This window comes from Homarus americanus, unplaced genomic scaffold, assembly GCF_018991925.1.
Source record: "Homarus americanus isolate GMGI-L3 unplaced genomic scaffold, GMGI_Hamer_2.0 scaffold51859, whole genome shotgun sequence".
In the NCBI taxonomy this organism is placed as follows: Eukaryota; Metazoa; Arthropoda; class Malacostraca; order Decapoda; family Nephropidae; genus Homarus; species Homarus americanus.
The window spans coordinates 13,047,612-13,068,943 of NW_024711292.1; the positions used below are offsets into that span (position 1 = coordinate 13,047,612).

The 21,332-nt window shown below is 40.4% G+C and overlaps 1 protein-coding gene across 1 annotated transcript in view; it reads left to right on the forward strand.

Annotated features, from left to right (window-relative positions):
- Positions 1-21,069, forward strand: part of LOC121879600 (serine/threonine-protein kinase Pak-like) — a 122,820-nt gene extending 101,751 nt beyond the window's left edge. Inside the window, exon 15 of the mRNA XM_042386301.1 lies at positions 20,647-21,069. Coding sequence (XP_042242235.1) covers positions 20,647-20,720 — 74 coding nt within the window. The 3' untranslated portion in view covers positions 20,721-21,069. The remainder of the gene's footprint in view (positions 1-20,646) is intronic.
- The last annotated feature ends 263 nt before the right edge of the window (positions 21,070-21,332 follow it).

A 21,332-nucleotide genomic window follows, 5' to 3' on the forward strand; every position in this document is an offset into this window, starting at 1 on the left:
ATTTGTTTGGTGTCTTCTGTATTTTTAAAAATGAATACTTGTAAATTAAAAGTACCGTAACATTGTATTATATACAAACTTGTCATATTTCTGGAAAATAAGAAGGAAGAAAATAGAATACAGTGGGGTATGCTATAACGAACGGATCCTACTACGAATATTCCTATAACGAACGGTTTTACCTATAAAATTGAGAATGCTATAACGAACGCAACTCCTACAACGAACGCGGATGAATACGGGACTATTTCGCCTGGCGCATGAATATTGTTGTACCGCGACCCACAACAAGAGCGTCAGGCGCCATCTTTGTCTCATTGTGTAGCCAGTGCACCACTGTTATTGTTGAAATTTCGTCTTTTGATGTGGAAATTCGCGTTATTTGTATAACTATTTTGTTATACAAGTATACAATTGTAACAATGAGTCGTCCAAAGCGAGTGAGAAAGCTAATAACCCTTGAAACTAAGAAAGAAATTGTAAAGAAACGTGAGAATGGAAGAAGCATTGCGAAACTTAGTGATGAATATGGGATGGCTAAATCGACTATATGTACGATTTTGAAGAATAAAGAGGAGTTAAAAACTGTGCAAGTGGCTAAGGGAATCTTTAGACTTAGCAAAGCAAAGTGTAATGTGATTGAAGAGATGGAAAATTTACTCTTAGTGTGGATAAAGGAGAAAGAAATGGCAGGTGGTAACATTAGTGAAGCTATAATTTGTGAGAAGGCTAAACAATTGTTTGAGGACCTTAAAGCCAAGACTCCCAGTGGAAGTGATAGTGATGTGCCAGTGTTTAGGGGTACCTGCATGCTGAATAACACTAAGGTAAGATAAAGTACCGTATTTTTTACATTTTCCACAGAATTTTTTCAGTGTTAAGTGGTTGTATTTGGGGGCCTGGAACGGATTAATCCTATAACGAACGAGGTTCTGGAACCAATTACGTTCGTTATAGCATACCCCACTGTATACCGGTAAACACAATTTCAACGTACGCTAAAATTAAAAGCTGCTTAAGAAGGGCCGAAGCAAACACAAAGCCTCCGCGACCAGGGCTCTGCCGTATCAGCTAGACGGTACACGTGTTTTTCGAATCGTTTTCTGTTAAAAAACTGTTACATCACAAGTGAATTAGGATAGAATATTATTGTAATACAACAGTTTTTAACTGAAAACCATTCGAAAGGCGATTACGGTAACATCTTTTCAACGAAAGAAAGCGAAAGTCATTGTTTTTGTCACGATTTTATCCCACTTTCCACTATAACAAGTACGTCATTTCAGCAAAAATATTACATTTCCATATTCTCAGAAATAAATAGTAGTTTTGCTGAAACGTGATGTATTTCAATGTAAATTAGGATAAACTACATGAAACAAAAGACTTTACCAAACCTTCCGATGTTCAAGATATGTTACTCGTTTTTTTATTAGTTTTCGGTTAAAATACTGTTATATTAGTGATATTCTATTCATACTGTGCTTGATACAATACATTCACGGAAATGTAATATTTTTTGCTGAAATGACGTACGTATTACAGTGGAAAGTGGGATAAAATTGTGACGAAAACAATGACTTTTGCTTTCTTTCGTTCAAAATATGTTACCGTAATCGCTTTTCGAATGGTTTTCAGTTAAAAAACTATTGTATTACAATAATATTCCCTCCTAATTGACTTGAATAAATACTTGAATGGAAATATACAAATAGTTTTTTTAAACTACCCGCGTTTCAGTGTAAAGTGTCGTAATAATAAATGGTAAACAAGTTTATAGGACGTAGTGTTTCTCTGAAGGTTTTGTTGTTCCTTTACCCTCAAAAACTTGGGTCGACCTATAAACGAGGAATATCATAAATTAAAAATTTCTTGGTCAAAAAATCGGGGTCGACTTATATACGAAGGGGGGTTATAGACGAGTATATACGGTATACAGGTTGTACCTCTCTAGTTCGGCAACCTCGGGACCTGACCGGTGCTGGACCATGGAAATTCACCCTTTTCCTGGATAGATAGTGACTTGTGCTTATGCCTGGAAGCACTAGCACCACTTTCTCTGCATCATGGTCTCTTTGAAGACATATTGAAGGGTTAAATGTTGTATAGTAGCTTCTCAAATTTCGCGAGTTTTTAATTCTTAACGTATTTTATTGGAACACACAAAAAAATAAATAAATAAAAATTTTGACGGCGGAAACTTGAATTTCGACGGGTTTGAACGGCCCGCCAACGTGCAGACGACGTGCATAATCGTGTAAACAGCGTCATTTCTCTTATGTACAAAAGATTCATTATTGTTTATTACTGAATGTCTTTTTTATTGAATTAATGTTTATGTGTGCAAAATGAGCAATACAATTCATTAATAATACGTAGAATATTAAAACACACGAGGAAATGACACAGCATTGTTTTCGTTGATTACAAAACCAGTGACTGACTGGTTCTACATATAAAACTGAAGAAAATAAGACCTTGGTTGTAGCTGTAGTAAAATTAATATGGTTGTTTTAAGTAATGTTATTTAATGTTAATAAATGGAACAATAGAAGTAGCTAACGATAATGGTAAAGAAAAAAGAGAGATCGCGTATGTAAGTGCGCGTGCGCACACGTGAAAACATATCGTCATTACTTTACATAAGAATATGAAAGCAACACTTATTTACTGTTCATATATATTTTAATTAATGTTTCTGAATTTGTTTTTATTGAATTAATGTACGTGTGTGCAAAATTAACAATACAATTTATTAATAATACGTGGAATATTAGAGGAGACGAGACGGCTGCCGGCATTGTTTATGTTAAAGCTTACGAAACCAGTGACTGATTGGTTCTACATATAAAACTGAAGAAAATAAGACCCTGAGTTTAGCTGTAGTAAAATTAATGTAAAAAAATGAATATGGTTGCTTGAAGTACCTGTAATGTTATTTAATGTTAATAAATGGAACAATATAAGTAGCTAACCATTAATGGTAAAAAAAAAGTGAGACTGCGCGTATGTAAGTGCGCACATGTGAAAACATATCGTCATTACTCTACATAAGAATATGAAAGCAACACTTATTTACTGCTCATATATATTGAAGGGTTAAATGTTGTACTCTGTATAGACAAGCAGAGAGAGAGAGAGAGAGAGAGCAGCCAAACTGCCGGATGTAAACAAACCTTAATTTCCCGAGGCTTTGTTTTTTTTTTTAAGGGGATTAGCCCACCCGGGCATAGGTCACTGACCCACATTGGGGCCTGAGGGGCAAAAATTTAATACTCCTGTAATAATAATAATAATTCAGAAATAAGTAAAAAAAAAAAAAACTGCCTATCTACCTATTGGACAAACTAAAATCGTTCCGGACCACGGGAGTTTCCGGACCACAGAATGCCGGACTAGAGCGGTACAACCTGTATATTATATATATATACAGTTAACCCTCACTTTACGCGGTTAATGTAACCCGGAGGGTACCGCGGAAAGCGAGAAACGCGTAAAGTGAATAACATAACATATGGGATTAATTGAAATGGAGTCCAGGCCGATCCCCAAACTCCACTTTTTGACGACACATAACTATGTTGTAGTAAAAATATTTAATCTTAACTTTACAATGCATGAAGTTAATGTCCATTCAAATAATGGACTCAACTCCCTCCCCCTCTTCTCACACTACACTCGTTGGCTCTTCCCTCTCTGAGAAATTTTTGGGGTAAAACCACTAGATTTTAAGGTATAGTAATAAATATTACCTCAAACTAAAGTTAGGATAATATAATTGACATTGCTGGATTCCTTGTAAGACCAGGAATATTTTGAATATAAATGTCATATATTTTTCACAAAAGATAACATACTTACTCAGATTAAACATTTTATCTAAAAATTTTATGTCTAATGCAAAATATATGATGTTTATATTCAAAATGATCACCAAATTGTAAGAATTCCAGCAATGTAAATTATATTCTGGCCGGGTAATTTGTATGAATTTTATGAGCTAAAATAAAAATCTTCAGTTAATAAAAAAAAAATATATTCTTCACACGGTAACAGATGGTCGGTCGCCGGTCCCTCCCTCCCTCCCCCCCACCCCCCACCAACGTCCCTACTAGATAAATGTGTGGGAATACCAGACTGTTTACCTTTTTAGTAATAAATAATAAATCAGACTAAAGTTAGGATAATATAATTGACATTGCTGGATTCCTTGTAAGACCAGGAATATTTTGAATATAAATATCATATATTTTGCACAAAAGATAACATATTTACTCAAGAGTAAACATTATATCTAAAATTTGTATGTCTAATGCAAAATCTATGATGTTTATATTCAAAATGATCATCAAATTGTAAGAATTCCAGCAATGTAAATTATATTCTGGCCGGATAATTTGTATGAATTTTATGAGCTAAATTAAAAAAAATTATACTTCACCGTGTAAAGGGGTACACCCACCGCGGAATGTGAGCATCCTGGGTTCTGGCAGGGCACCTCGTAAACGTGGAAACGCGGAATGTGGGACCGCGTAAAGTGAGGGTTGACTGTGTGTGTGTGTGTATATATATATATATATATATATATATATATATATATATATATATATATATATATATATATATATATATATATATATATATATATATATATATATATATATATCCAAGCTCTGTCAGATATTGCTAACACAGAGCCACATGCGGCACTTGCGACATTCACCCATGGAGTCAAGCATCGCTGGAACTACCTGATGCGCACTATCCCTGATATCGGACCCCTTCTCCGCCCTATGGAAGAAGCTATCAGCGTCCATTTCATTCCTAAATTAGTGAAACGCCTTCACTTAACCCCAACAGAAGCATCACTCCTTGCACTACCACCGAGACTGGGAGGAATGGGATTGACCAATCCAGAGGAGATTGCTGCCACTGAACATCAAAACTCAGTTTAGCTCACGGCAGCCCTCACTGACCACACAATAGCTCAGAAAGCAACAGATGAGGTGGATACCAATGAAGTAAACAAGATTCGAAGGTCCATTATGACAAAACGACAGCACAGCCAAAGTGACAAGTTGCAGCAACTGATGATGCTGCAAGTACCAGAGAATTTGAAGAAAAAAAAGTAGCTATAGCATAGGAGGTGGGCGTCTCGAACTGGTTAACTACATTACCAATAAGGGCAAATGGTTTCAGTCTCAATAAAAAAGAATTTACAGATACCATTGCTCTAAGGTACGGTAGTCCAGTAGAAGGTTTGCCCTCCCAATGAGTGTGTGGCTCTTCCTATGACGTCGATCACGCCATGGTGTGCAAGAAAGGTGGCTTCATTTGCATGAGGCATGATGAAGTAAGGGATCTCACAGCAAATATGTTGAAGGAAATATGCCGTGATGTCATGGTAGAACCGACCTTTCTTCCATTGGACGGTGAGATTTTCCAACATAGGACTTCAAACACATCCAACGAAGCCTGCGTTGACGTCAGTGCTCGAGGATTCTGGACGCGAGGACAGCGAGCCTTCTTTGACATCAGGATTTTTTATCCCATGGCCGCGTGTCACTGTAACTTAGCTCTATGCTGCACACAGGAGGAACGAGAACGACAAGATAAGGGCATATGGGGAGAGAATTCATAATGTTGATCAAGGCACCTTCACTCCTCTGGTGGGATGGGACCAAGTGCAAGATGCTTCTACGCCAGACTCGCGGAGGTGCTATCCGAACAGAAGCAGCAGCCCAGAAGTTATGTTACAGCCTGGATGAGATGTCGACGGTCCTTCTTTGTCCTTAGGTCTACTTTGCTCTGCCTCAGGGGAGCGAGAGCATCGCCCCCAAAGCCGACAACAGTTGCAGATACACTCACTGGCTCTTCCCTCTCTGAGAAATTTTGGGGGGAAAACCAGGTATAGTAATAAATAATACCTCAAACTAAAGTTAGGATAATATAATTGACATTGCTGGATTCCTTGTAAGACCAGGAATATTTTGAATACAAATGTCATATATTTTGCACAAAAGATAACATATTTACTCATTATATCTAAAATTTGTATGTCTAATGCAAAATCTATGATGTTTATATTCAAAATGATCATCAAATTGTAAGAATTCCAGCAATGTAAATTATATTCTGGCCGGGTAATTTGTATGAATTTTATGAGCTAAAACAAATATCTTCAGTTAATAAAAAAATATTCTTCACGACACTATCTGTCAATCAAAGTACCCCACCTTGCCTCCCCCCCTCTTCCAACCGGGCCAGATGGTCGGTCCGTCCCAACCCTCCCCCCCACCCCCCACCAATCCTCCCTTCAAGAGAAAGGTTTGGTGAAAAAACTAGATTTTAACATTTAGTATTAAATAATACCTCAGATTAAAGTTAGGATAATATAATTGACATTGCTGGATTCCTTGTAAAACCAGGAATATTTTGAATATAAATGTCATATATTTTGCACAAAAGATAACATATTTACTCGAGTAAACATTATATCTAAAATTTGTGTCTAATGCAAAATATATGATGTTTATATTCAAAATGATCATCAAATTGTAAGAATTCCAGCAATGTAAATTATATTCTGGCCCGGTAATTTGTATGAATTTTATGAGCTAAAACAAATATCTTCAGTTAATAAAAAAAAAAATATTCTTCACACCGTGGTGCCAGGTGGTTGGTCGCCGGTCCCTCCCTCCCACCCCTCACCAACCCTCCCTACCAGATGAATGTGTGGGAATACCAGTGCATAGGTGGAGACAGAAGATATTTTACTAAGTCATTATTGATCAAGGAAGGTAATATGCTTATTGATTTTGGTATGGTCATTGTTTTATCTCTTGAGCAAAATGAGTGCAGAAAGTACGGACAGGGGAAAGAAGCTAGGTCATCTGCAATAGGCTACTCTGAAAGTGATGTAGTCGTCCAAATTTGTCAATTGTGTAATTTTTATATTTATACTCCCTCTCTGAACCCTCCTCCCCACTGGAATATCAACGCGTTCTCGCCAGAAGTTACAATTTCATTTAAGAAAGGAATGGAACCAGTGTTGAACAGAGGTGAACAGTGCTTAAGTCAGTGAGAACAACTCAACAGTAACAGCCGATTCGTACCCAAGTTAATCTTCACACAGTGAGGTCCCAGGTACCCAGTGATAACTGCCCATGAGACCCAACAACAACCAGCGATGTGTTAATCCGTCTAAGATAGGAAGGCCTGGAACCAAACCTCACTCGTATAACACCATCTGTGAGGGAATTACTACACCACGTGAGATCCCTCATAACACCATCTGTGAGGGAATTACTACACTACGTCAGGCCCCTCATAACACCATCTGTGAGGGAATTCGTACACCATGTGATGCCCCTCATAACACCATCTGTGAGTTACTACACCATGTGAGGCCCCCATAACACCATCTGTGAGGGAATTACTACACCACGTCAGGCCCCTCATACCACCATCTGTGAGGAATTACTACACTTCGTGAGGTCCCTCATAACACCATCTGTAATGGAACTACTACACCACATGAGGTCCCTCCTAACACCATCTGGGAGGGAGTTACTACACTACGTGTTTGCTGTTCAACACCTACATTAATCTGTATGTTCCTTTACCTTTCTCTAATAAAGGCTTTTGTTAAACCATCAATGTATGTAAAAAGTCATTTATGTCCAATGTAAATTTTCAGCCTTCCGGCTGCAGAACTTTTTCAATAAACCGTTAATTTTTATTATCACACACACACACACACACACACACACACACGTACGTCATCGCCACCACCTGCCACCGGCAGTCCCCCACCAACCTCGGGCAGCCCACCACTTCAACAAAATTCAGCCCATAAGAGCCCGCACCGATAGATATAAGAACAGCACTATCCCATCTATTGTTAAAATAATAAACAACAACTGATTTATGTACTGTATAGACCTCTAAATGTATTGAATGTATATTATTATGTCTAAATCACATGTAAGTTTGTATATTTTCAGCCACCGGCTGCAACTCTATTAATAAGCCGTTTATTAAATATTATTATTATTATTTACACACACACACACTTTTCTTTTCTTTTTTAATGGCCTCCAACTTCCCCCAATAGCCACACCTTTACTGTCATTTTATTACTTAAAATTAAATATCCTTGTACATAAGTAGCTATCCTAGCTGCGTTGAGTTAGTTGAGCCTCAGATCTATGCAGCATTCAGTGACTGTTGCCTCAGTCAATATCTGCAACTGTTGTCGGCTTTGGGGGCGATGCTCTCGCTCCCCTGAGGCAGAGCAAAGTAGACCTAAGGACAAAGAAGGACCGTCGACATCTCATCCAGGCTGTAACATAACTTCTGGGCTGCTGCTTCTGTTCGGATAGCACCTCCGCGAGTTTGGCGTAGAAGCATCTTGCACTTGGTCCCATCCCACCAGAGGTGCCTTGATCAACATTATGAATTCTCTCCCCATATGCCCTTATCTTGTCGTTCTCGTTCCTCCTGTGTGCAGCATAGAGCTAAGTTACAGTGACACGCGGCCATGGAATAAAAAATCCTGATGTCAAAGAAGGCTCGCTGTCCTCGCGTCCAGAATCCTCGAGCACTGACGTCAACGCAGGCTTCGTTGGATGTGTTTGAAGTCCTATGTTGGAAAATCTCACCGTCCAATGGAAGAAAGGTCGGTTCTACCATGACATCACGGCATATTTCCTTCAACATATTTGCTGTGAGATCCCTTACTTCATCATGCCTCATGCAAATGAAGCCACCTTTCTTGCACACCATGGCGTGATCGACGTCATAGGAAGAGCCACACACTCATTGGGAGGGCAAACCTTCTACTGGACTACCGTACCTTAGAGCAATGGTATCTGTAAATTCTTTTTTATTGAGACTGAAACCATTTGCCCTTATTGGTAATGTAGTTAACCAGTTCGAGACACCCACCTCCTATGCTATAGCTACTTTTTTTTCTTCAAATTCTCTGGTACTTGCAGCATCATCAGTTGCTGCAACTTGTCACTTTGGCTGTGCTGTCGTTTTGTCATAATGGACCTTCGAATCTTGTTTACTTCACTGGTATCCACCTCATCTGTTGCTTTCTGAGCTATTATGTGGTCAGTGAGGGCTGCCGTGAGCTAAACTGAGTTTTGATGTTCAGTGGCAGCAATCTCCTCTGGATTGGTCAATCCCATTCCTCCCAGTCTTGGTGGTAGTGCAAGGAGTGATGCTTCTGTTGGGGTTAAGTGAAGGCGTTTCACTAATTTGGGAATGAAATGGACGCTGATAGCTTCTTCCATAGGGTGGAGAAGGGGTCCGATATCAGGGATAGTGCGCATCAGGTAGTTCCAGCGATGCTTGACTCCATGGGTGAATGTCGCAAGTGCCGCATGTGGCTCTGTGTTAGCAATATCTGACAGAGCTTGGATTTCCCTGACCCACTCATTCACCTTTCCCGTTAGGTACTCGGTCTTGAAGTCCGTCGTGCCGCTTACTGCGCCTAGGTGTCTTTGGCCATCCTTTGTTATTTTGACCTCTCTACCACCGAACACCTCCATTGCCCGTTCATATTGTTCTGGCTTCACAATGAGGAAGGACTTGCTGGCGTTTGGGTGGTACCCTATTTGTGGACCTCGTGATGTTACCAGGTCCCACTACTTTTTTATGTCCTTCACTTTTCCTGCTCCTGTAAGATCGTCAGCATACGCCAGTTGCTTGACCTCGGTTGTTTCAAATTTTATTGTTTTTGGAGCACGGATAGGCCTATTGCGGACATTGCCATTGCAACAGGGTCCCCCTGCATAGTTCCCTCAGTTGACTGTATGATGGTATCACCTCTTAGAGCCTTGTTATTTACTATATAAAGGTCTGATGGATTCCTATAGGTGTTTTCAACATACATTGCAAAGCTTGGAAACTTGATCTTGATGTTGTGCAGTGCGGCCTTGCGGGTAAGTATGTTGAATGCATTTGAAGTGTCCACCAGGAGAACGGCCTCACACTCACTCTGCTCAAATATCGTTCTCACGGCGTGAATGGCAGCTTCTCCTCCAGCCTGGTGGCCAGCACAAACTTGCAGGTTCCCTGCCACTGCCCTACAACTACTACAACTACTTTGCTGTCACTCGGAATCGAATATAATGATCATCCAGCTATGATACAATGATATGAGTTATTAAGGATGTCACTTAGGTCGGATATGGGACTGGCAGGGTCAATCACACATGTTGCATATGTGGAGGGCTACATCTAATGCGGGATGGGTGACGGCAGCATCTTTCGAGCGTTGGCGCTTGTCTGCCTCGGTATGTACTGTAGTCGGGCTAACTCGAAAGTATTGGCACATTCTTGTGTGGTGACGCCTCCAAGCATTACAGTGTGGAATAATCGTCTCCCAGGTGAGTGGGTCGATTTGGCACTTTTCAGGTTTGCCTTAAGACTATCGTTATATCTTTTCAGTTGTTCAAGTGCCTTCAGGTGCCTCCTGTATGTGACCCATGTCTCACTGCCATATAGCACTAGCAGGGTGGGTAAGACCACTGCTCAATATACTGTACGTGCAACTTTGTAGATAATTTCAGCTCCCTACAACTGAAGACATGGTTTAGGAGTCTGCCAAAGGCTTGAGATGCACAACTGATCCAATGTTTCATCGATGTCTGCGGTGGTGGATAGGTGGCAGCCGAGAAACCGAAAGTGGGTAACATTAGAGAGGGTAGTACCGTTAAGCTGGATGGATGGTGGAGGTGTGTCTGAACCAGGGGCAGGCTGAAAGAGAATCTGAGTCTTACGTACATTCATCTCAAGGCCGAAGTGTGCATACGCATCTGCATAGGTGTTCAGGATCTCCTGTAGGTCATGTTCAGTGTGGGCAACAAGGGTGAGGTCGTCTGTATACTGAAGTTCAGTAATGGAAGCTGCTGACACCCATGTTCTTGCCTGGAGTCGTTTTGTGTTGAAAAGACCCCCCCTTCACCCTGTACTCGATGTCCACCCTGCCGGCTAAATTGGCACTGGCACGAGTAAGGAAGGCAGCTAAGAAAATGGAAAGGAGAGTTGGTGCAAGTACACACCCTTGTTTTACCCCCATTTCGATGGGGAAGATCTCAGACTGGGTGCCATTGTGCAGGACACTGCCGTTCATGCCATATTGGAGTTGCCTCACAATGGCGATGAATTTTGGTGGGCAGCCAAAATGGCTGAGGGTCCACCAGAGGGCCTCCTTGTTTACCGAGTCGAAGGCCTTGGTTAGGTCGATGAAAGCCATATACAGGTCACAATGCTGTTCTCTGCACTTTTCCTGTATCTGGTGGTCAGCAAAGATCATGTCAGTGGTGCCACATGATGATCTAAAACCACATTGAGATTCTGGGAGGAAATTTTCTGCCTCAGGAAGAAGTCTGTTTAGGAGGATAACCTTGCCAGCTATGGACAGCAGCGAAATCCCGCGGTAGTTGCCACAGTCTGACCGGTCTCCCTTGTTCTTATAAATATTTATAATGGAGGCATCTTTAAGAGCTTGGGGGATTTCCTCCTTTTTCCATATATTCTCTACGAGAGAGTGGAGACCGCTGGTATGCAGAGGTCCTCCTGCTCTGTGCACCTCGGCTGGGATGCCATCAGGCCCTGAGTGTTTGTTATTTTTCATCGGTAGCTACCTCATCCAGGGATGGAGGATAGCTGAGGTGGGTCAGCTCTGGAGGCTGAGGGACCTGCTGGGTAGTCAGGACATCCACATCGGTGTTTCGGTTGAGCAGTAAATGATAGTGCTCTTTCCAGTGCTGAAGGAGGCCTTCATCATCTTTAATTGGGGAGTTACCATCGGATGAGAGGAGGGGGGCTGCGCCACGAGTGACTGGCCCATAAAATGTTTTAGTGGAATTTAAAAATTCGCACATCTTTTGCTGATCTGCAAATTTTTGTCTCTCACATGCTTTATTTTTAAACCAGTCGTTCTTTAGATTGAGAAGTTTCCACTGGGCCACCTGTTTCTTCTTGCGGAAGGTATCGGCTTTGGTCCGAGACTGAGGGTTGTTCTGCCAGTTAGTTAAAGCAGCACTTTTATCATCGATGAGCACATTGATTGCCAGGTTATTTTCATCAAACCACTCCTGGTGTATTCTTTCGATCTGTCGGAGGGTCTCTCTGCAGGTTTTTCTCATGACAGTGTCGAGAATATCCCATTCGGCGCTTGGATTTGTATTGTTTGCTGTTGGGTTGTTTATCAGTCTATGTTCGAGCTGCTCTCTGAAAACATGTGCTACCGCTGGATCCTCCAGACGCTTAGTGTTAAAACCTCTGCTGGAGGCTTGTTGCATTAGCCGTTTTTGGGTAACGTGAAGTGAGAGCTTGGCACTGACAAGTCGATGATCAGTGTCACAGTGGCCCGAGCCACACATGGCACGGGTGATGAGGACATCTCGGCGATCTCTTTCTCTGACAATGATGTAGTCAATGAGATGCTAGTGTTTGGATCGTGGGTGTTGCCGTGAACCCTTGAACTTGTCGGCCTGCCTAAACATGGTATTAGTGATAGTGAGGTTGTGTGCAGCACACTTGCTGAGGAGGAGAAGGCTGTTGGGATTATACTTGCATAGTCCATTTCTCCCTACGGTTCCCTGCCAAATGTCAGCATCTCTGCCAACTCTGGCATTGTAGTCACCAAGGAGCACAACGTTTTCTTCTGTGGGGATAGAGGTTAGCGCTCTGTCGAGGTCGGCGTAAAAGGCCTCCTTGATGTCATCCTCTGCATCCAGTGTTGGAGCATATGCAGTGATGAAAATGGCATGACGTGAGTGATTAAGTGGGGCTCTAAGCGTCATGAGGCGCTTGTTGATCCCAATAGGCATTTCAGCTAGCCTGTGTAGGATGTGTTGGCGAATGGCAAAGCCAACTCCATAAATGTGGTTTTTCTCCGCAGCAGGTTTACCCTTCCAGAAGAAGGTATAGCCAGACCCCAGTTCTGTGAGTTGACCCTCTTCTGGGAGCCAGGACTCACTAATGGCTGCTATGTCGATGTTATAGCTAGCCAGTTCCTTTGCTACAGAGGCAGTTCTTCTTTCAGGACGTTCGATTGTGCCAGTATCGAGTAGGGTCCTGACATTCCATGCAGCGACCACAAGAGGTTGTATGGTTTGTTTTTGTTTGGATCTGTGAATTTGATTGTGTTTTCGACCGCATAAGGATGAGCTAGCTGGGTGCGGTTGCCCAGTCAGGTTGGTTTCTTAGGAAGGGTATGTTTAGGGCACTTTTTCTAGCCCCCTCCCCATGTGGGGTGAGCAGAGTTGTGACTAGAGACAGTCATCTCTGCCTGTCCCCGCCGCAACTCATCCGTCACGGACTTTTGGGGTGTAGGGGTTTTGATGATGATGAGATGTATGATGAGCTTGATGATGGCTGCACTTGAGATGATTTATGTGGTGAGGCAGGAGCTCAGGCTGCAACCACACATCTTGGCTCTCCTTTTTCCTGATCCAGTGGTGTAAGTTTTGCAACGACTGTGGAGAGGGAGAGTTGCAATGGACTGCCGATAGCCCAGTTTGTTGGGTTTCATCTTAGTAGCCTGTCCATCAGGTATTTCCTTCGTCCCATGGTGGTCACCTCCTCTGCCTATACCACCGTTGGGGTCTTATTGGAGCTCTGTAAGCATGTCTGCCTGATAAGGGGCACCACCACAGATTTTTCGTTGGGGTTTACTCGCGTAGCCATATACATACAGTAGAAGTCCAAAAATCCGGACTGCTAGGGGATTGGTTGGGTCCGGATTTTCGGATTTTCCGGATTCTCAGGCAGTACTTTTAAAATTCAAATTTAAGGAGGAATAAAGAAGAGATGAACAGGTACATTTTGATAGTTTATTCATTGGCAAATATAGCATGCTTCATTTATCAAAACGAGCAGTTTTAATGAAAAAGCTGTGAATTCTAGAATTTTATTCTTTGCCTTTTTTATATCATTTATTGTAGACTTTCCAATGTCGTATGTTTCCTTTAGAACAGTATTGCTCACACCACGTTCTAGTTTCTTAATTATTTCAAGTTTGTCACTCAATTTCAACGTGTTCTTCTTTCTCTTCACACAGCGAAGTTTATCTTCTTTAGGAGCCATTATTATGGTATTGCAGTACTCTGTAAATGGAAAATTAGGACTCAAAATATTGTTACATTGCATTGGTATTCTATTCATACTGTGCTTGATATAATGCATTCACGGAAATGTAATATTTTGCTGGAAATGGCGTGCTGGCCACAGTGGAAAGTAGGATAAAATGCATTAACGAAAACAATAGCTTTCGCTTTCTTTCGTTCAAAGATGTTACCGTAATAAACTGCGAATAGTTTTTAGTTTAAAAAACTGTTGTATTACAATAATATTCTATCTAATTGACTTGAATAAATACTACATTTATTTCTGAATAATTTCATTAAAATCCATCAAAATCAATTTCCTTGTCATCGTCTGCTTTAAACAGCTTCTCCCAGTCCTCTCTCATAGACTGGGGCTAGAGAATTAAAATGTTTTAGTCGTTTTCAGTTAAAAAACTATTACATCACACGTATATTTTACTGAACTTTCGCCTGAATGAATATATTCTCGGAAATAAATAGTAGTTTTAACAGACCGTGATGCACAGTCATGTCGCCGGTGCGTTCTTGAAGCGTGGCGTTAGCGAAAATGGGCGTTGTCAGATCATCACAAAGAGTACATTCATACTTACGTGTGTGTGGAATACTATATACGTACATATACACTTTACTCTTAAATCACTACCAGCAATGGCATTCTGGGTGATTCATTTATCTCTCTACTGCAAAATACTTGGCGTTTATATTCAAATTATTCACTGTTTACAAGGATTCCAGCAAACGCCAGCAGATGGGGGAGAGAGGCGTGGGGGAGGAGAGGTAGTACGTTTGACAGTTGGCACAGGCCCAGGTCTAACTCGTGTATATTTATCAGTTCTTCGGTGACTAAGCTTCTCTCTTATAAAAAGCCAGTGAAATGACCTGGGTGAATATAATTAACATAGCTGGATTCTTGTAACATACTGATTAATTTGAATATAAACATGCTATAATTTTGCCTGACAAACAATTTTAGTACATCAGTAAATTAGTACATGTGCACTCCAGCACTAAAGAAATCTATGTAAATCTACTCAGAAGCCACAGTTAACTTCTTTATAAAATGTCTATATGTACTAATAATGCATACAACAATTTTTATCTCTTGAGCTTAAAATATGGCGTTTATATTCAAATTATTGGCTGTCTTGCAAGGATTCCAGCAATGCAAATTATAATCCCTAACTTTAGTCTGAGATATTATGTAAGATAAAAACTGTAAGCCTAAAAGCCTGGCTGGGGGGGGTGGGGACTGGCGGCTCCACCACCCAGCGGGGTTTGGGGGTGGGGGGTTGAGGTGATAAGTTTGAGCCAGGAGTCTCTGTGTTTATTTAACAGTCCTACTAAGCTTCTCTCGTTTTAAAATGCCAGTGATATGACCTAGGAATATATAATTAACATAGCTTCGATTCTTGTAAGATACTGATTTATTTGAATATAAACATGTTGTATTTCGCACTAGACATAACAATTTTAGTACGTAGTAAATTAGTACATGTGCAGTCCAGCTTTGCTAATTTACGTTTATTTTGAATGTGGTGTGTGAATGTAAATGGGTGAAATAAATGAAAGAAATTTATTAATAAATCTACCCAAAAAGCCTGGTTGAAAAACTTTTATAAAATGTACATTTATTTTCATGTACTACATTTTATATCTTGAACAAAATATATATAGCGTATATTCAAATTAATCTCTCTTACAAAGTTTCAGCAATGCAAATTATATTATCGGCAGCTTTTAGTCTCAGATAATTATATAAAATAAACATAAAGAAATCGCAATGCTTATCGCGAACACGAGGGTGGCAGGAAAAGGAGGGGGAGGTGACAGAATGTCTGGCATTTGTTTATTTATTTATTTGAGATAAATTTGACAGTTGGCGCTGAGGCCTGCCTGCGTGTTATTTATCATGACTTTAAGTGACTAAGCTCTTCTCACCAATTTTTCCACCCAAATGACCTGGGTGAATACCGCTTACATTGGAGAGGGATTCTTGTAAGATAGTAATTTATTTTGAATGTTTTTTTTTTTTTCAATTTAAATTTTAATTGTTATTCCTTGATAGAGGAAAGCGGATCTAGTGCTGTCACTTGGTACCCTGTACCATAACACCAGAAGCAACTGGCCAGTGTCACAAGTATATACAGTCATCCCTTGGTTATCGCGCCTAATTGGGATTGCCGATAACGAAATTGCAAGAACCTATGGGATTTATTCTAATTGATTCCAGGCACCCAAGACCCAACCCCAAGTTTCCCATTTGGGACCATTTAGACCCACTAAATATATATAATGTTATGGTAAATATCATAAACACACATAGGCATGGCTAGGTTTATTACAAAGTGATGAAAAGGGTGGCTTAATACTGTAGTCACAAAACAGGTAGCTATGCTTTTTATATTTGATCCCCCCGTCATACAGAATCCGTTTTCTCTCTCACATCAGGGCGCTGGGTCACTAAGTTTCTTAATCTTAATTGCACCAGAAACTTTACTATTTTTAGTAATGCCACAGATTTTGAAATTACAGCCCCAATTGCAACTTGCAATTGTTAGAGGCAACACTAGATATGTCGATTACAGCAAATGTGTTATTATCAATTTGTAGGTGCAAGATTTTATCCTTAATAGATGTAGGTTAACATTTCACCTGTAGGCAAATGCTTAGAAAGCCTAAGTAAGGAAGCATATTCCTTTAACACATAATATCTGACCAGTATGGGGGAGGATCATCGTGTCTTCGTCCGGGGTAGGTAGGTGGTGGTCAGGCGTCACGTTTTTGGGGGGCACAGACTTATATGCGATCGGACGTTGTTCAGTCAGGCGTTAACCGGCCTTATGACATATTTCTAATGTAAAATAGGATAAAATACATAGCGAAGCAAAGGCTTTACCCAAGCTTCCGATGTTAGAGTGAGATGTTACTGTTTTAATAGTTTTCGGTTAAAATTGTTATATTACAATGATATTCTATTCATACTGTGCTTGATATAATACATTCATGAAAATGTAATATTTTGCTGAAATTACTTATGTATTACAGTGGAAAGTGGGGATAAATGCGTGGCCAGCAATGACTTTCGCTTTCTTTTCGTTCAAAAGTATTTTGTAATCACTTTCGAATGGTTGGTTAAATATTGTTGTATTACAATAATATTCCCCTCCCTAATTGACGATAAATACTTGAATGGAAATATACAATACTGTTGAAACTACCCGTTTCAGTGTAAAGTGTCGTAATAATACATGGTAAACAATTTGCTTTCGGCACTTTCGTAACAAACTGTGACCTCAGTTTATAAGGATGTGAAACCTTTTACTAGGGTTTTGTTGTTCCATTACCCTCAAAAACGTGGGTCGAACATAAGCAATATCATAAATTAACGATTTCTTGGTCAAAAATCAGGTAGCCTATAAGCGAGGGGATTATAGAGGCGAGTATATACACGGTATGTTGTCACAGTTTGATTGTCGTTTTAAAGGTGGCGACACGTGGTCGCTTCTTTTTGCTGTGCAGCTGTGGGCTCATGCATCTTTATATACACACAAAAGCCCACTAAAAAAAAAAAAATAGTTTTCGAAAAGTCCGGATTCTCGGGTGGTCCGGATTTCTGGCAGCCGGACTTTTACTGTACCAAGGTTAATCCACAAGGCAGCAGGGCGGTGGTTGGTAGGCGCCAGAACGTGTCCACATGCCAGTGGGCCTATGCGCCGTCCCTCTGGGGCCCACTGCTACTCCGAGATCCCCTGCTGGTCTAGCCTGGACCCACGAGGCACCCAGTTACCGTGTGTTCCCACGAGGAGCACAGCAGGAGTCATGTTGGAGCGGAGGCTGTGTACTGGCAGGGGAAGACTTCTGTACTTCACCAGCAATATACACACAAATGCACGCCTGATACACAACACTGTGAATGAAACATGCATACATACTGAATATTAGGTTTTTCTTTAACAAACTTATGACTGGGAAGAATATATAATTTATCCCCAGTCATAAGTATAATGTCAACATTATGGGAGCAAACTAGTTAGTAGTGTTGCTGATGTATATAAATTGTACTTTTCTTTCATCATAATGAGATGCTGTAGAGGCCTCAGTAATTATTATACTGAGATATTACTGCTCCTCCTTTAAGACCTCTGGACTGGGATCATCCAGAATGTCCAATAAAGGGCTGGCAGGTGAGGAAGCCATAGCGATGGAATGAAGGGGAGAGGCAGGCCTTGAGGGTGGGAGGGGTGATAAAGACAGGAGTGGAGGGGGCTGGATCTCGGCGTTAAAAACATTGTGGTTGGCAATTGTCTGCCTTTAATTTTGAATGCCTTATGGATTTCTTGGTAATGCTACAAAGCATTCTCAATATTCTGTTTCATTTTGATGCTAAGCTCCATTGATGAGTCATAGTCATAATGGTCGACTCATTTACTCCAGATGCATGACCAACATTTGACGCACTCATGCCGCTAGCGAGTTTATCCAACACTTCAATTTTCTGTATGAGAGTCCTGACTTCCTTCACTCTCTTTGCACCAGATACACTACCACTAGTTAATGGCCTTTTGGGAGCTATGACAAAGCTATAATTAAAGTTAGAATTGCTCAGAGGGAGGAGTAAGAATTCCCGCAGCCTGGCAACAGCAGAGACAACTCAGACAAGATTGGTTCGATGGTTGAACTAGTGTACATGTATTACTAACCATAATAAGTGCTTAAAGACCTCCATTGTTGAAGTGCAGTAATAACATTATAACACCAACAGAACCAAGCAGCAGGATGCCATGATGTCATATCTTGGTGGACGTCCGCGGTTTTTTAAATAAGCACCATACCTTTTTATGCTATTTCAATAGATAAAAATCTCTGAGGCTCTTTCGTGGATAGTTGAATGGTGTTCAAGCAATCCCACCCTTCCTTTGTAAAATGCTTATTTATATGTATTTGTAGTCTACAGTCATCCCTTGGTTATAGCGCACTTGGTTATCGCGATTTTCGTTATCATCCCTCCATCAAAATCTGCACACCTGCTGTTATAGCTCTTTTTTCAGGCCGAGAATTTAGTTATCACTCATTTACCTCCAGGTGTATTGTTTCCCCCTTGCTTCACCTCCATCTATTGAGGATAAAATCTTTCATCTACAAATTGACAAAAACACGTTTGCTGTAATCAGACATATCTAGTTGCCTCAACAATTACAACCCCAGTTGCAATTGGGGTTGCAATATCAAATTCTGTGTCATTACTAAGGAATAACGAAGTCTCGGGTGCACTCTAAGATTGAAAGAAAACGGAGGACTCGGGCGTCCTGAAGCGAGAGAAAACGGAATTCTCAGATGGGGGACTCAAATAAAGAAAGCATAGCTACATGTTTTGTGGACTACAGTATTGAGCTTGCCCTTTTCATCACTTTGTAATAAACCTAGCCTTGCCTATGTGTGTTTCTGACACTTATCTATATCTTTAGGCCGAGAATTTAGTTATCACACAGTTGCCTCCAGGTGTATTGTTACCCCCTTGCTTCACCTACATCTGTTGAGGATAAAATCTTTCACCCACATTAACAATAACACATTTGCTGGATGAAGATGGATGGAGGTAACAAAACTTGAAAGTGGTTGTACAAACACAAGCACTCACACATGCCACTCATACTGACAGACTTGACACTCATTTACTTGTCAAGTTTTACCAACCATATAGACAGTTGAAGCTTTCAACATCACTCACAATGGATCTTGAATGTTCCAACTATAATCATACATCTAAATTGCCTCCAAAATTGCAATCCCAGTTGCAATTTCAAATTTTATGTCATTACTAGGAATAACGAAGTCTCGGGTGCACTCTAAGATTGAGAGCGGAGGACTTCGGCGTCCGGAAGTGATGAAAGCGGACTCCTCAGACAGGGAACTCAAATAAAGAAAGCATAGCTACATGTTTTGTGGACTACAGTATTGAGCTTACCTTTTCATCACTTTGTAATAAACCTAGCCATGCCTATGTGTGTGTCTGATATTTACCATAACTTTATCTATATCTTTAGTGGGTCTAAATGGTCATAAAATGGGAAAATTGGGATTGGGTCTAGGGTGCCTGGAACCTATTAGAATAAATCCCATAGGCTCTGTACTTTTGTTTTCGTGTTTTTCGGTATCACGCACTGGTGCGGTCCAAATTAAGCGTGATAACCAAGGGATGACTGTATTTATAACTGATGGATGGGTGTACTGTACTGTACTGGCCAGAATAGAAAAAAATCATGGTGTGCAGAATTAATATCCAGCAAAGTTATTTCTGGAAGAAAAAAACTTCATAAACACTTTACTGTATTTGCTTTTTTGGTAATATTAACTAGATGATTATAATTTTATCCTGTATTGGCATTGTATTTCTTTTTAGTAAATTGATAAATGCATTGTACAGTTAAAAGCAAATTAACACAAAATGGTTTAAAACTGATGCAGTTCATGGATTAAAGGTCTCAGAAAATGTAATTCTTAAATTCTTCCTTTACAGGAGAACCTCCATACTTGAATGAAAATCCTCTCAGAGCATTGTACCTGATTGCAACCAATGGAAAACCAGAGTAAGGAGCGGAGAAGCTATCTCATGTGTTCCAGGATTTCCTTGACCAGTGTTTGGATGTTGAAGTTGAAAGGCGCTCCACAGCCCACCAACTCCTTAAGGTTTGGATTAGTCTTGTCTTTCCCTATTTCCAACCTTAAATTCCAAACTGATTATACTTTCCCTTTTTTTATCACAAATTCATAATATTTCTTAAGATTATCCTTCCCTGTTGGTGTTTCTTACTTACCTTTAAAATAATTTCTTATCCTTTTCACATTCCATTTTATACTTGCATGTGCAAATGTATTTTAGACAATTACAGGTTCCAAATGGCTTATAGCTCTTGATTTAGGCATATTTTTTGTGTTGATTGGGCATGCAGCTGTACAGTAGATACAAGAGGAAGGATAAAATTAGATGTGATAAAAGAGACATGCTTGTGAGTAATTTTTGGGTAAGTAAGATTCAGAATAAGAAACACAGAAATGAGGAATATGGAAATAAAATAAGGATATCAGGGTCTATTTGGGAGATGTGGACATACAGTACAGTAAGTCCTCGTTTAACGTTGCCCCAGACAACATTGTTTCGTTGTAGCGTTGCTACTCTTTAGATAACCATGATTCCGACAATGT